This window comes from Phaseolus vulgaris, chromosome 11 (genome assembly GCF_051622355.1).
Source record: "Phaseolus vulgaris cultivar YP4 chromosome 11, ASM5162235v1, whole genome shotgun sequence".
NCBI classification, from domain to species: Eukaryota; Viridiplantae; Streptophyta; class Magnoliopsida; order Fabales; family Fabaceae; genus Phaseolus; species Phaseolus vulgaris.
In genome coordinates, this window is record NC_143508.1 from 4,534,222 (window position 1) to 4,547,984 (window position 13,763).

The 13,763-nt window shown below is 32.9% G+C and overlaps 3 protein-coding genes and 1 pseudogene across 5 annotated transcripts; 1 reads left to right on the top strand and 3 right to left on the bottom strand.

The window, feature by feature from the left end:
• Positions 1-678: 678 nt before the first annotated feature.
• Positions 679-2,842, bottom strand: LOC137829341 (putative B3 domain-containing protein Os03g0621600). 2 transcript variants are annotated; one of them, XM_068636154.2, is made up of 5 exons: positions 2,789-2,842; positions 2,502-2,574; positions 1,611-1,977; positions 1,261-1,430; positions 679-1,103 (listed from the first exon to the last, which is right to left on the bottom strand). In XM_068636154.2, exons 1-5 carry the CDS (start codon positions 2,827-2,829, stop codon positions 834-836), a joined length of 921 nt encoding a protein of 306 aa, XP_068492255.1. In that variant the 5' UTR covers positions 2,830-2,842; the 3' UTR covers positions 679-833. The 2 variants fall into 2 exon arrangements, with proteins under 2 accessions (XP_068492255.1, XP_068492252.1); XM_068636151.2 differs by lacking the exon at positions 2,789-2,842 and having other exon boundaries at positions 2,502-2,766.
• A 1,572-nt stretch (positions 2,843-4,414) lies between these two features.
• Positions 4,415-5,996, top strand: LOC137829348 (uncharacterized). The gene is made up of 3 exons (XM_068636158.2): positions 4,415-4,894; positions 5,328-5,432; positions 5,540-5,996. The coding sequence occupies exons 1-3, from the start codon at positions 4,430-4,432 to the stop codon at positions 5,840-5,842; spliced, it is 873 nt and encodes a 290-aa protein (XP_068492259.2). The 5' UTR covers positions 4,415-4,429; the 3' UTR covers positions 5,843-5,996.
• A 642-nt stretch (positions 5,997-6,638) lies between these two features.
• Positions 6,639-9,362, bottom strand: LOC137829355 (uncharacterized; annotated as a pseudogene). Its single transcript, XR_016517167.1, has 6 exons — positions 9,085-9,362; positions 8,917-8,990; positions 8,678-8,772; positions 7,784-7,892; positions 7,037-7,050; positions 6,639-6,740 (listed from the first exon to the last, which is right to left on the bottom strand). The product of XR_016517167.1 is annotated as an uncharacterized LOC137829355 (transcript).
• Positions 9,363-10,500: 1,138 nt separating this feature from the next.
• LOC137833417 (uncharacterized) lies at positions 10,501-13,757 on the bottom strand. The gene is made up of 2 exons (XM_068641769.2): positions 13,270-13,757; positions 10,501-11,679 (listed from the first exon to the last, which is right to left on the bottom strand). The coding sequence occupies exons 1-2, from the start codon at positions 13,723-13,725 to the stop codon at positions 10,657-10,659; spliced, it is 1,479 nt and encodes a 492-aa protein (XP_068497870.1). The 5' UTR covers positions 13,726-13,757; the 3' UTR covers positions 10,501-10,656.
• Positions 13,758-13,763: the final 6 nt, after the last annotated feature.

The window sequence follows — 13,763 nt, forward strand, 5'->3', positions numbered from 1 at the left end:
GATTTTAGTGAGATCCTTCCACCACCATGATTGGTACTTCGACCTCAAGTTCATATTTTTTGCTCCTGTACCGTATTTAGATGATATAATCTCTTTCCACTTACCTCCTTCGCTACTCATGAGCCTCCATCTCCATTTAGCCAGGAGGGCCACATTAAATTTCTTCATATCCTTCACCCCCAAGCCTCCTAGCTCTAAAGGCTTACACACATTATCCCAGCTTACCCAGGATATCGATTTAGTTTGCTTCCCCCACGCCCATAGGAACTTCCGCTGGATGCTACTGATTTTATTGTACACTGCTACAGGGGCTTTGAAAATGGAGAGATAGAACAGAGGAATGACTGTGAACACTGATTTCAACAAACAAATTCGTCCTGCCATTGAGACAAATCTCCCCTTCCAAGAACTAAGTTTGGCTTCGACCTTTTTAACTACCGGATCCCAGAATTGTATCTTCCTCGGGTTACCCCCCACCTCAACCCCCAGATATTGGAACGGAAGTTTCATCATATTACAATTCAGAGTTTTAACAGGACATTATTACTATCTTTTGTTAAATTAATCATTAAATTCTTTAATAATTGTAAAATTAGAAGAAGAAAATGTGTAGATTGTTTATAAATGGATACTTTAGTCATGGAACTGTTTATATGTTTATATTGACATTTTAATACATTATAATAGAATTATGCTGAAAAGATTAATAATAATGTCTAAGAGTTAAGTGTGTTTATGAATAGAATACATACTATTTCAGGCTAAACAAACTTGGATCAATAACATGACATAAATCAAATCAATCAAACCTAATCAAGAATTCAAACTCATTCTTAAAACAGTCTTGGTGCACATAATCCTGTTCTGAATATGTGAACACTCAAATGGTTTTCATCTTCAAGTTCAAATATGCAGGTGTCACCCCTCATAAGTCTGTTATCACGAACGAATCTTCCCCATCCTGTTGTAAATCGAGTATACCTCTTATTCTGACATCCAAACCAAGTCACTACCACTTCCCAAAATTTTCCTTCTGTGTTCCAAAGAATGATCTGTTTCACTGCTTCAGGAATATGCTTCCTGGCAAACTCCGTGGCAATTGGCTGCATGCAAGATAACCACAATTTATACCATATTAATATGTGTTCTAAACAAAACTGCAACTGATATTTGAATAAAAAAAAATGATTTGTTTTAGCATGTGGAATAATAATTTCACTCAATTCTAGTGACTACTACAGAAAATAAATTCATATTTACCAATGTGCAGTGATCTTCTACATTGCATTTTGTCATGAGATGCTTCCAATGAGGATTGCGAGAGGTAAAAGAGTCTGCCAAGTTGCAGGCTTCTGTGCTTTCAATCTTAATTGAGCTCTTGAGCTTTTGGAAGTCCTTAGAAAATGAGATTTTGTTGCTGAAAGACAGACCTATTCCATATAGAAAACAAAATTTGAAGACATGAGATATTTTTGGGGGTTAGGGGGGAAAATAAAGGTCAAATCTACAATGTTGTTTGCATGTTCTTCCCTTCAAAACATTTGGCCAATTGAACTTGTCACTTTTGAGTTTGTAATTACCACATATCTGCCAGAAAGCATAATAGCTACCTTTTTTACAAGACTTGGCTTGGTGGAGGAATGAACTGGAAAAAGTTCTTCTCTGTGTGCTCTTTTTTGTCCTCACCAAACTTGGAATCAGAACTTGATCCTGTCTTGTTTGTTTGAAACACAGCCTCTCCAATCCATTCTTACCAAAGATTTGAACATGGAAGCAGTTTCCTCCATGATATGTAAAGAGCAAGAAATCATCAAGCATCACTGAGTTGTCTGTCAGAAATTGTGGCCAACCACTTTGCATATACATGTTATTTCCTTTCTTCAAAATAGTTATTTGCCAGTTATCACCAGTAGGACTAACAAGAACTGCATTTGGCAAGTCTTCATTCAAATGCTTCAGAAACCCCTCTGGGACTTTCTGCAAGTTATGACAAAGAACACTACTCTTGAAACTATACCACATTCTACATATATAGCAAGCCAGATCTTAAAGAGGTGGTGTGAGGACTGAACTCAATATACCAATATACCATGGAATACTTTTCTTACCCCTCATTCATTCATTTACGTTTTTGCTGATAAATCTATGTATTTTTCTATGAATAAGAGAAAACGATTTCATTCTCTAGCATATTTTATATCAATTTTAAGAGAAGCCCTTTTGTAAAAGCCACCTCCTTTGTGTGTGATTGTGGTAGGAGGAATCGTTTTAAACCTCAATGGTTCAAATTCATCATCAACAAGATTAATGTTCTATAGCTCTAGTAGGATATGGAATGAAGGCAATGTAGTTTCAGCAGAAATCATATTAAAAAACAGAACATGTGTATAACAAGACTGTTTAATGTAAAAAATGTTTCTTTTCTTATCTAGTTTCTGAGCATCCAAAAATAATGCAAAACCTGTAACATAAGAACAACATAAAGTAGACAATCACATCACCTGTAACTTAGTGTTGTTGACAATGATGAAGAAGACTGGATTGCCTTGATAATAATCCATCTGCCAAGTCTCCCTGCCATTTCCTTGTATGATTAAAGCTTTTTGATAAAATGAAAAGTCTCTCATTGTCATTGGAACCACAGTTTGATAGAAGAATAGAGATCAAAATAGAAATATGAAATAGTAGAGGAATATATATAATCCACCCACAAATCTGATAACAGTAACAAGTAGTTCATGTTTAGAAAAATAAGAAAAACATGTACATTTCATGATAGAAGCCATACATTGAGAGAAAGGAATAGAAAATCATAAATGTATTTGGCATGTTTCTATATATGCATTGAGTGAGAAAGAGACACAGAAGACAGAAATATAAAGAAGAAATTATTGTGGTATGGTATCATGTGACTAGAAAGGACAGATGAAAACTAATAATGGATATAAAATAATAATAAACACAATACAAGTATAATTATTGGTAGAAGTAAAACTCACTAAGAAGAAGCTTTAACAATCACATAAAAAAATAAAAATGTAAAAGTATTTAATATAATATATATTGTTAAAAAATGATGAGTAAATAATACGTGTACTTATAATAATAACACTTGTTAAAAGTACTCAGTAACAATATTAGTTATTAAATATTATTTAGAAATGTTTTTAAAATCATAATAAATATCGTGCAGTGATGTTAACTATAAATTTTTTTATGTAATATATTTATATTAAAATTTTCTTAATGATAATAATACTTTAATATAACCAGGTGAAAGTATTTTAAGAGCAAGTATAACACTATATAATGTTAAATATCTTACAAAAATACATATATAATATTTACAGTAAAATAAAATTATGTTGTGGTTCAGTCTGTAACAATGTTTTGCGTATGGGTTATAAACACTGCAAATAATAGGAAAAATCACCTCTAATTCCCTTCATTTAAAAAAAAATTATCACAACGCTTCCCAAATTATGCCAGCACAAATTGCTGATTTAATTACATAAATTATAAATTTTATTTATATAGAGAATTAACATATATTTAAGATTTTTGTACACATTAAAAATAATAATTACGTCAAGATAATAGCTTTTATTAATTTTGTTAAAATATCCCTACTTCTTTTTACTTACTCTACTTTTAAAAATATAATTAAGTATTTAAAAAATAATATTTATTAGGAGGAAAATTTTAAGAAAACTTTAATAATTTATTAACACTTTCAAAGGTGAATCAATATAAACTTTTTTTTTGTGCTAAAAGATCATCCATATGAATGGAGATAGTATTATCCTAAGTCTGAGCAAGAATAAAAGAAGAAAAATACACACTTATATATATATATATATATATATATTTGTACTTTTTTTAAAACATTTTTTTTTTCAATTAAATATTTTGTATTGTTATATGTAGTTCTTCTCTTGCAAATATAGCATAAAGAACAAATTTACAAGGCCTAATACATTTGTAGGTCAATCTGGAAAAACTAACAGACAACTTCACATTATCTAAATTTATGGGAAGACAATATTTGTTTGCTCTGGTTTCTCCCGAGAATTTGGCATTTCCCTGTGTCAAACAGATAGTTTTAACTACCAAATCTATTATCTGGTAAAAGCCAACCTCCATAACCGCTTCTGAAACAAGTTTGCGAGCAATTCAACATTTTCTCGCTGGATTAGTTAACCTTTTTCCATGTCTTGGAAATACAGACACAACAACCCTCATCTTCAATCTCTATAACATTCTTTAAAATAAAAAACTCGTATATCTTCATTTTGGAGGTATGCAGATTAGTTTATTGCTTTGTAAGTAATTGCTTTGTTCTTTATTTAAATACATTTTCCCATGTCAGTTCTTATTTAATTTCTGCCACGAACAAATCCTTAAATCATTTCCATTCTTATAAATTAAGATGCAAATGTTGGCACCACTTTGTTTCTATCACCACAAAATTTGGTCTTTAACTTTCTCTCCTCGTGCATTGACCAGGAAAAATAAACCTTTTCTTTTTGCTAAGAAAATGATCATGCTTTTGAAGATGGGGATGGGTGAAGTTTTTTCCATGTCCATGATAAGGAGAGAAGATTTGGTGAAACGGATGGTGGTGATGGCTGTGATGGCTATGTTTGTTGTTGATGCAGCTGATACAAATGATGTTTATAGTCCATGCTTTGATGCTAAAGTTCAGAAAGGAGATGGTTTTACATTTGGTGTTGCATTTTCGGATAAGCAGATTTTCTCCCCGGATAATGGTCCACAGCTTTCACCTTGTGACAAACGCCTACAGCTCGCAAATAAAGGAGCACAGCTTGCTGTTTTTAGGCCTAAGGTTGATGAGATCTCCCTACTTACTATTAACAGAAGCACATCAGACCCGGTATGCAATTTTATGTTATCATGATTCACAATTGAATGTTTTGTGTATGCTGCATATGGATAGGACTTAGGAGATGTTATCAGCCAGGCTTGTTAGAATGATATGTTTGGTGTTTGAATTGGTTTATAAAATGCTTTAAACTTTTTTCTTCTCTAGTTCCTTTCCTTATCATGTCTCTAGTAGTTGCATCAGTTCAGTCATGGGACATTGCACTTTACCATTGAGACTGTCGATTTTAGGGAGCTTTCAACTGGTATATAATATTCCCTGGCACAAATTTGAAGAATTCCTCGAAGTTTTGATGATATGTATGATTTTTGTTTGAAGAAATATTTCTGCTTTGTTATGATCTCAAAGCTGAATGGTCTTGTAGCCCGTATTCTTTAGCAAAATTTTGGTTGGTAATTCTCAATTAATTTTGTGAGTTTATCAGGGAGCAAATGGATATATGGTTGCTTTTGCTGGGAAGAAATATGCAGCAAGGTCCCTACCTATAATGTTTGTTGACAACACTCACACAATTACTAGTTTGTCTTTGGTAAATTCAATTGACTTACTCAAGATTTGGCTTCTCTAGGAACTTGATTTCCTTTAGGACAAGTTCTATGAACGTCGTTTTGAATCTGAATGTTGATTGATTAACAGGTTCTTGAATTTCAAGAGGGGATCCTTCAAAACTTGTTTTGGAAGAGTTTTGGTTGTGATGCATGTCCTAGTGGAAGCAGTTGCCTGAATCAACAAGACTGTGCAGTGCCTAACACCGAGTGTCAAAAAAATGGAGGGGATATCTGCAACGTAGGCATACAGTTGACATTCTCAGGGACTGACAAGAATCTCGATGCTTTAAATTCTTGGTATGAAGTGAAAAATCTACGGCAGTACTCCCTCTATGGTCTATTCTCCGATCTTCGTGACTCCATCATTGGGCCATATGAAAAGTTCTTTTAAGTTTACATACTTTCAGCTTACATGTAAAGGAGGATATACCCATTTAACTGTTCTTTGTGAGTTTCAATATTGCTGTCTTTACTCTTCACATTCATAATCAATCCCCACAACTTGTCTATTTCTATTTAGTCCCAAGTTATTGACTGAGGATTTTCTACTTAACATGTAATTATGTTGATCCTAATCTCAAGAAATCAGGTTATGCAAGATCAAATAGGTACGTTAAATTGAGCAAATCGCAAACTCGTGTAGACATAAAAAAATGAAGCTCATCATTTGAGAAGGCCTACTAAAAGGGTTGTGTAAGAGATTCGAAGTTTGTAACATATCACACTAGAAGGCAGTAATATACGACTCGAGTCACTTTGGTATCCCTTTAAAATCAGGATGAAAAGTCTAAAAATGAGTTTCTTATACATTTTTTCTTGCAAGGCTCATAAGAATATTGAAGCTCTTTTTTTATGTGTACACCAAACTGATCACTAAAACAACTCTTTAACCTGTATATCATTGAGAGAAAAGAAATCACGTTGCCCCCATTGCCGGTCAATCTGGTTATGCTCAACAACTAGATCTCCATAAGAAGTTTATTAGAATCTTACTGATTTTCAGGCTCAATTATAACGTTGAAGCCAAAGTCATTTCCTGGAGTGAATGACTTCTTGAGTTGTTCTGCCGTTTGGGTAGTGCTTATCTTCCACTCCTTTTCATCCATGTTTTCCTGGTATTGGGTCATCAAATGTGGAAATAAGTTTACATTCATGACACCCACATATGAAGTGGTAAAATCACTTGCCTTTTTTACATAATCAGCCATGGTAGAGTTGAGTATTTCTTGTATTGCAAATTTGATAACCCGTTCTTCCCCTAGTATCTGAACAAGGAAGTCCTTTGGGATCTGCATGCATTTCCTAACGAGGTTATCTTTGAGGAAGAAACAAACATTATAATGATCTATGGATGTTCTGTTGTATTCAGTGACAGAGGCCTTTCCATTTTTTTCTTTTTGAGGGCTAACTAATTGTTGGGTAAGATATTTGATAGAAAAATCTAATCGTCTAAGTGATCAATGCTAACACTTTAATTATATTGATGTTATTCAGCACATTGCAGTTGAAAGATAAAATAATTTATGAAAAGATAATAAACAATACATCAGATATATATAAAAAAACTTGATTGGAAATCACGCACCTTTGATGATTTTCCTGGAGCAGTTCGGACATCACATGCACAATTTAAAAGTAAAGTAAAAACTCATGAACTGCAAATTCTTATGCTGTTAAAATACTGAACTATGATGAACAGGAAAATGAATCACATGTAAAATCATATCAATATAATTGTGAAGAGTAAAATGACAATCCAGTTTCCTTTCTTTTCCCACTATTCTCATCATTGGTATGCATATTTAGTATCAGTCTATTAGAGACAACTGAACTGACTACTATAGAAGAGAGGGTCAACCAGTGAAGCCCCACACGGTTGATTTTCTCACTAACGGTATGGAAGTCTGAAAATGTCCAACCAATTGGTAAAGCTTTCACGTAAAAACCAAGATCACCAATGTGAAGGATGTGAATGTGATGGTCATTGGACAAGTCTTAGTTGAGCAAGAAAATACGAATGAAAATAAAACGGTCCAAGACTTGAAAAGAGAAAGACCATGATATAATAAGAGCATAAGCAGCTGCAAAATGATATTTCTTAGAAAAGATGGTTATCAGTTTTTTAGACAAATGCTAATGTCTTGTGTTGTAGCAACTCTTGAGGATAAGGGATTTTGAATGAGGGATAAATCTTATAGCAAATGTCAAATGTTAAGCTCATGTGGGTGGTGGGTTCTTGGCACGTATTGCAATGTAATAACCAATTGAATTGTTCAGGGTATGAAAGGGTACTGTGTGTACTTTATCAATAATGCAGCTTCTTGATTCTTACCTCCTTTTTGCATGCGAAATCCCGGAACCGGTGGGGCAGTACGACCTAAGTTTATTACGATCCTATCGAATACTTTTTGTGTTTGATCACCAGTCAAGTCCACTCTCAGCTGCCATTTATTTCATGAGATAGTTAACGCAGCATCAAACCAAAAAGCAATATGAAAACATGAAATTAACATGATCCAGGAATTTATAGAAATTCACACTCCAGTAGTAAAAAATAATAGATGATAGAAGGGAGAAACTAAAGGGTAAAGGAAAAAAGGCTTGATTTGATATAGTGATATATCTAGCCATATTTTATGCAAATCTGAAGCTGCAGATTGCATTGTATGCTAGTGGCAATGTCTGCAACAACCAAAAAATATGCTTAGAGTAATATTAACTTCAATTTTGACCTGCTTGTATAAATAAGTACCATGATGAAGTACATTATCACGACAGAAACAAATTAAAATACCGCAGGGAAGACTTTGCCCGATTGAGCATGACGACTACCTAGGGATTTAGTAGTGGTTAGTTAGTCTTCAAGGTTAACAAATTAATGAACTAGATTGGAAAAACCAGTTATCTTTAGTACCAAAAGTTGTGAATCAGTATATCAAATATTATATCAGAAATCTCAAGAATGTCAGTGGGCAAATGAATCCAGAGATAAACATTTCCCTCTCTTGGAAAATGTACAACATTTTTTTTTATATTTTTAATAAATCACATCTTTTCATCGTTGCACTCTATAGGATAAAGCAATAGCAGAATAGAGATAGAAGAAAATATCAAGAGAAACAGAGAACAGAAGCTATGGAGATAGAATTTGGGACCATAGTATGAGAACATAAAGAAACATGAGAAAATTTCCTGAAAGAAGCAGAAAGCAATTCTACATGCTCACTTGTTTCTTATTTTCCTCTTCGGAATCTAGTACTATTTTGGCATTTGTTAACATGGCTGAAATTTCGTTGGAATCTGTAATTGATGCTTCTAAACCTACAAGACAAGAAGAACATGATATATTGATGCAGAACACATGCAGGTTGGTAATTGGTATTTTCCCATTTTGTGTGCTTAACACTCTCTAGAACATCCATTCATATATTTGAAATCCAAAAGAGGAATGGGTCCAAAAGTCACCTGAATTAAGGGCTGAAATTGGTGCATTGAGATGTCCAAGAGTTGTTTCAATGGGAGTAAAAAATCCACCCAAGCTGCATGGAAGAACATAAAAGCAAAACATATAAGCCATTAAGGTTGTTAAGTATCATCCACAAAAAAGTAGTGGAGAGTGAAGTAATCGAGTACCTCCTCCTCTTGAACAGACTGAGACTGAGAGAAACAGAGTCTCTAGATTTTGCATTTGGAGTGGCAGGAACGTGAATGCAGCAGGTTCTAGTTCCAGTCGTAGAGAATGGGCATGTTGTGAAAGAAGGAACTCCAAATGTTGTGGAATTCGACATGGAAACCATGTCCATGTTCATGTCGTGTCTCTCTCCCACGTATGAGTGGTGAATGATGATGTCTTATCCCTTACTCAGTTACTCTTTTTGAGGTTTTGTCGGAACAAGGTTGGGCGTTTTCTTACTGCACCTCCTACCTTTTTCTTTCACTTCATACTTATTTTTTTCTTCTGAAAAGTCTAATTTATCCTTTTTTTAATTGTAGAATTCGATAATGTATTTTATGTATTTCTAAATACCTTTCCAACTCTATAATTAATGCAGAAATAACATATAAAAAAAATTGAAAAAAAAATAATAGCAATGGAAAGTGAAAGTTATTTTATTTTATATGTGAGATTTGGTGTGGAAATGTGTGGGAGTATGTTCTCTTTGTTTTCTTAAAATAAGGAATTAAGGGAAGAATGAAGAATCATAGAAAAACAGTACAATAATATTAATTTTAAAAATTAAAAATAAATTTATTTTTTAAGACAAAATATTTCATTATATTAATAAAATGAGATATATTAAATAAGGGTAGAATCGGAAAAAAATTATGTACATAAAAAAACACTATGGAAGAATCCATTTTATATATAGGTATATGTTACACAAATATTTTCATAATAAAAATTTGAATTTACATAATTATTTTGATGTCTTTTTTTTAACAAGCATAACGTCTTTTTCAACTTATTATAAACTCAAATTATTAACATAAATATATATAAGTTAAAGACTTGTTTTCGAATATCATAAATTTTTTTTGTTAAAAATAAAATAAAAAATTCTTTTTTTTAGCACAAAAAATACTTCATTCTAAATTAAAACAAAAGAAGCTGCTTAATTCTAAACTAAATCAATGGACAAATTGGTTAAAGAATATGTATTTCAAATTTAAAATTTAGAAGATATTTTCTAGGTTAGAAAATATTTTTCAAACTCATAGAAAATATAAAACTATATTTTGAATTATAATATTCAAATATTTTCTAGATTTAAAAATATCTTCAAAACTTTACAATTTGAAATACAAAGTTCAAAATAAATTTGTAGATTTGAAAATAGTAAAATTTAGAATATAATTTTATCAATTATAGAATTTGAAAATTATTTTCTGAATTTGAAAATATCTTTCGAACTCTACAAACTCCCCTTGGATGGACGATCCAACTCCAATTTCCAAGTTTTCACTTATTTTCGTTTGTTAGAGACACATATTTATTTTCCTTCCAACTGTTCCCATCAAAGAATACTTGCACCAACTTAAGACGATTAAATTGAATGCAGAACAATCTTCAGTTAAAAGTTAACAATTACTTGAAATAATCATCTTAATCAATACTATCCTTCTCAGAAGAATCTCAAATTTAAAGACGAGCATTGTACTGTTACACAAAGACCAAGTTTTAGCTTAAGAATGCTCCTTCCCAGCTCATAATTTACCACAAACCAATATTGAAGAAAGGGAGGAGTCAGATGCTCCATTAATTTGAGCACCTTTACTCCTAACATGAAGAAGATAATCAACAACTTTTTCAGTTATAACCTCACCAGGGATCAATACTGGTATACCTGGAGGGTATGGAGATATAAGCTCCCCTGCAACCTCCCCAATGCTCTCCCTTATTCCCACTTTTCTTTTACTTGCAAAAAAGGCATCTCTGGGGATCAAACTCATGCTTATATCATCAAAGGTTGCATCAACATTCACCACTTTCTTCTCAGCTTCTTCATTGGAACCATATGTTTCAGCTAGACGCTTTATCCCCAACAAAAGCCTCTCAACATGCTCCCTACTAGTCCCAAGATTAAGTACATAAGTAATACATGTACTCTCAACAAGTTCACCAATCACTTCATCATCCTTGTACAAGATTCCATCTGCTTCGTAACCTGATAAACCAAGATTCCAAAACCCTACAGTGAGACGCAATGGATCAACTGCAGGAGATGCTGGAAAGCTGGTATTCTCAAGTAGTGAGATACCAGGGATTTGTTTTAGCTCACACTTTGCCTCATCGGCTAATGCAATTGCTTGGTTAAATGCAATGTCAAGGTTCTCACTGAGTTGAGCTCTAGCAGCATCTAGGGATGCCAAAAGCAGAAAACTAGGGCTTGTGGTTTGGAGAGTTCGGAGACATCTACAAACTCTTTCCTTATCTACAATGTTGCCTGACATGTGCAGCATAGATGACTGAGTAAGAGAGCATAAAACCTTGTGAGTGGACTGCACAACTAGGTCAGCTCCTTGCTGGAGAGCTGACTTGGGAAGTTTGGAATGAAATCCAAAGTGTGCGCCATGAGCTTCATCAACTATCAAAGGAATTTTTCGAGAATGACACAGCTCCGAAATCCTGCTCAAGTTGCTGCAAATACCATGATAAGTAGGTGAAGTGATGAACACTGCTGCTGCTTTTTTCCCTTCCATTTCTAGTTCCTCCATGGCTTTCAATACCTACAACAATCCGCCACAATAATAATTCCTAGTGATTACTAATTAAAAACAACAAAGTTACATGAAATATTATCATCATAAATGACTTTCTATTGTTTGCAAATAAAAGTGTACTCTCCATTTCATTTCTTTCTTAAAATAAAGAAGACCATGTTACTATATATTAAACTAAATTAGAAGAAATCATTCATAAAGAAGATTACTTACTATTAAATACCATTTTATAGACTTAAAAAAATAGTTTTTATTATTAATATAAATTTATAATATCGTTTTTAAATTGATATCTAACCGTTAACTAACAAAGTTTTAATTACTAATATTTTAAATTCTAAATTAGTCTCTAAAAATCTAATTGAGACAAATTTATAATCTAAAGTATTAGTACGTGAAATCTTGTTAGCTAATTTAGATACCAATTTAGAATTCATTTTATAAATTTTTATTAATAATAAAAATCACAGCTAATCTAGATACCAATTTAGAATTCATTTTATAAATTTTTATTAATAATAAAAATCACCTTAAATATAAATAATTTTTTAATCTCTAAAATAGTATTTAATTTTGTTAATATAGTGACTATATTTTTTGTTGTTATTTAATTAATTTCCTGTAGCGATCCTCGATGTAGATGTTACATAATTGTTTCTTATCCTTCAGAGACTACAGGTATAATAGGAGCATTTGTCAACAAAAATATCACCCTAAGATGATAATCTTGTGGCTATTAAGAATGAAAGATGGTTTTATTTCTTATTCTTAATGTTTTTCGATCTCGGTTCATAGAGATTGAGAAAAATAGATCTTTTACAACTAGTTTTAGATTCTAAAGTTAATAGTTAAAACTTAATAACTAATTAAATATCAATTTAAAAGTTATTTATCAATAATAAAAATTGTACCAGTAGGGTCTGCACGACCGAACATAAGACTCGGCACTTGGTCCAGACCGACCGACATGATCAACATGAAGCTGATTAATGACCAAACATTTGTTAATATGCTTTTATTAGGCTCATTAACGACAAATGATCCACAATAATTATATAAATAAGCACAAATCTCAATGGATCAGTTACGCAATCATCTAATACTAAAAACTGAGTGTCGAGTGCCAAAATTGACTTGAGCATCAAAGTGTCTTTTGTAGGTACCATCCGAGGCCAGAGCTAGCGAGAAGGAAGAGTAGGAGAGCGAGAGTAAAGGAGTCCAACCTAGAGGAAGGACTGAGGAGCAGAACTAAGAGTGATTTAAATCGTTCTTTTGGTTTCAATCCCGTTTGAGAACACAAATCAATTTAAATATTACTAATTTTTTTAGTTTTTAAAATAATATCTAATTTAGTCAATATAAAACAATTAATTATTTTTTATTTCTAAAATTAATTTTTATTTAATAATTTCAGTAAATTTTTTTCATCTTATCTATTATATAGTTTCTTCAACCAATATGACGATGCTTTTCGAGTCAAGTGCAATGTTAAGCAAAACATGGTAGTTATATTGTATAACGTGTACGTGAATGACTCAAAGGAGGTATTCGAAACCAAACTAATCCAAAAAGAATGGAAAAGAATGATGTAGTTACCTGAGCTGGAGTGACTGCAGAAGCAATGTGCCAATGATTGACAGAGCTCGGAGTGATGTACTTCGGCACTGCACCAGATAATACCAATGCAGATATAGCTGATATATGAGAATTCCTGGGAAGAATGAGAAACTCCCCTGGAGAACAAGTGGCCATTATTGCTGCATGTATGCCAGAAGTAGTCCCTCCAACAAGAAACCATGTCTGTGAAGATCCAAACAGTTTGGCTGCTTCAACCTGTGCTTCTAATATGGGACCATGAGAACAAAAGAGATTGCCAAGCTCTGGAAGCATAGGCAAGTCATGAGCAAAGGCTGTTCTTCCAATGACCTCACTCAAGGAAGCAGGTGCAGCATGCCCTCTGTTGTGTCCGGGAAACTGAAAACTTGCAGCATTTTTTAGGGCTGAAGATTTTAGTGCAGTCACTAGAGGAGGAACCCCATTTTGCTGAGACATCTCAAAACCTCAAACTATAGATTTCGTGAAAAACTCCT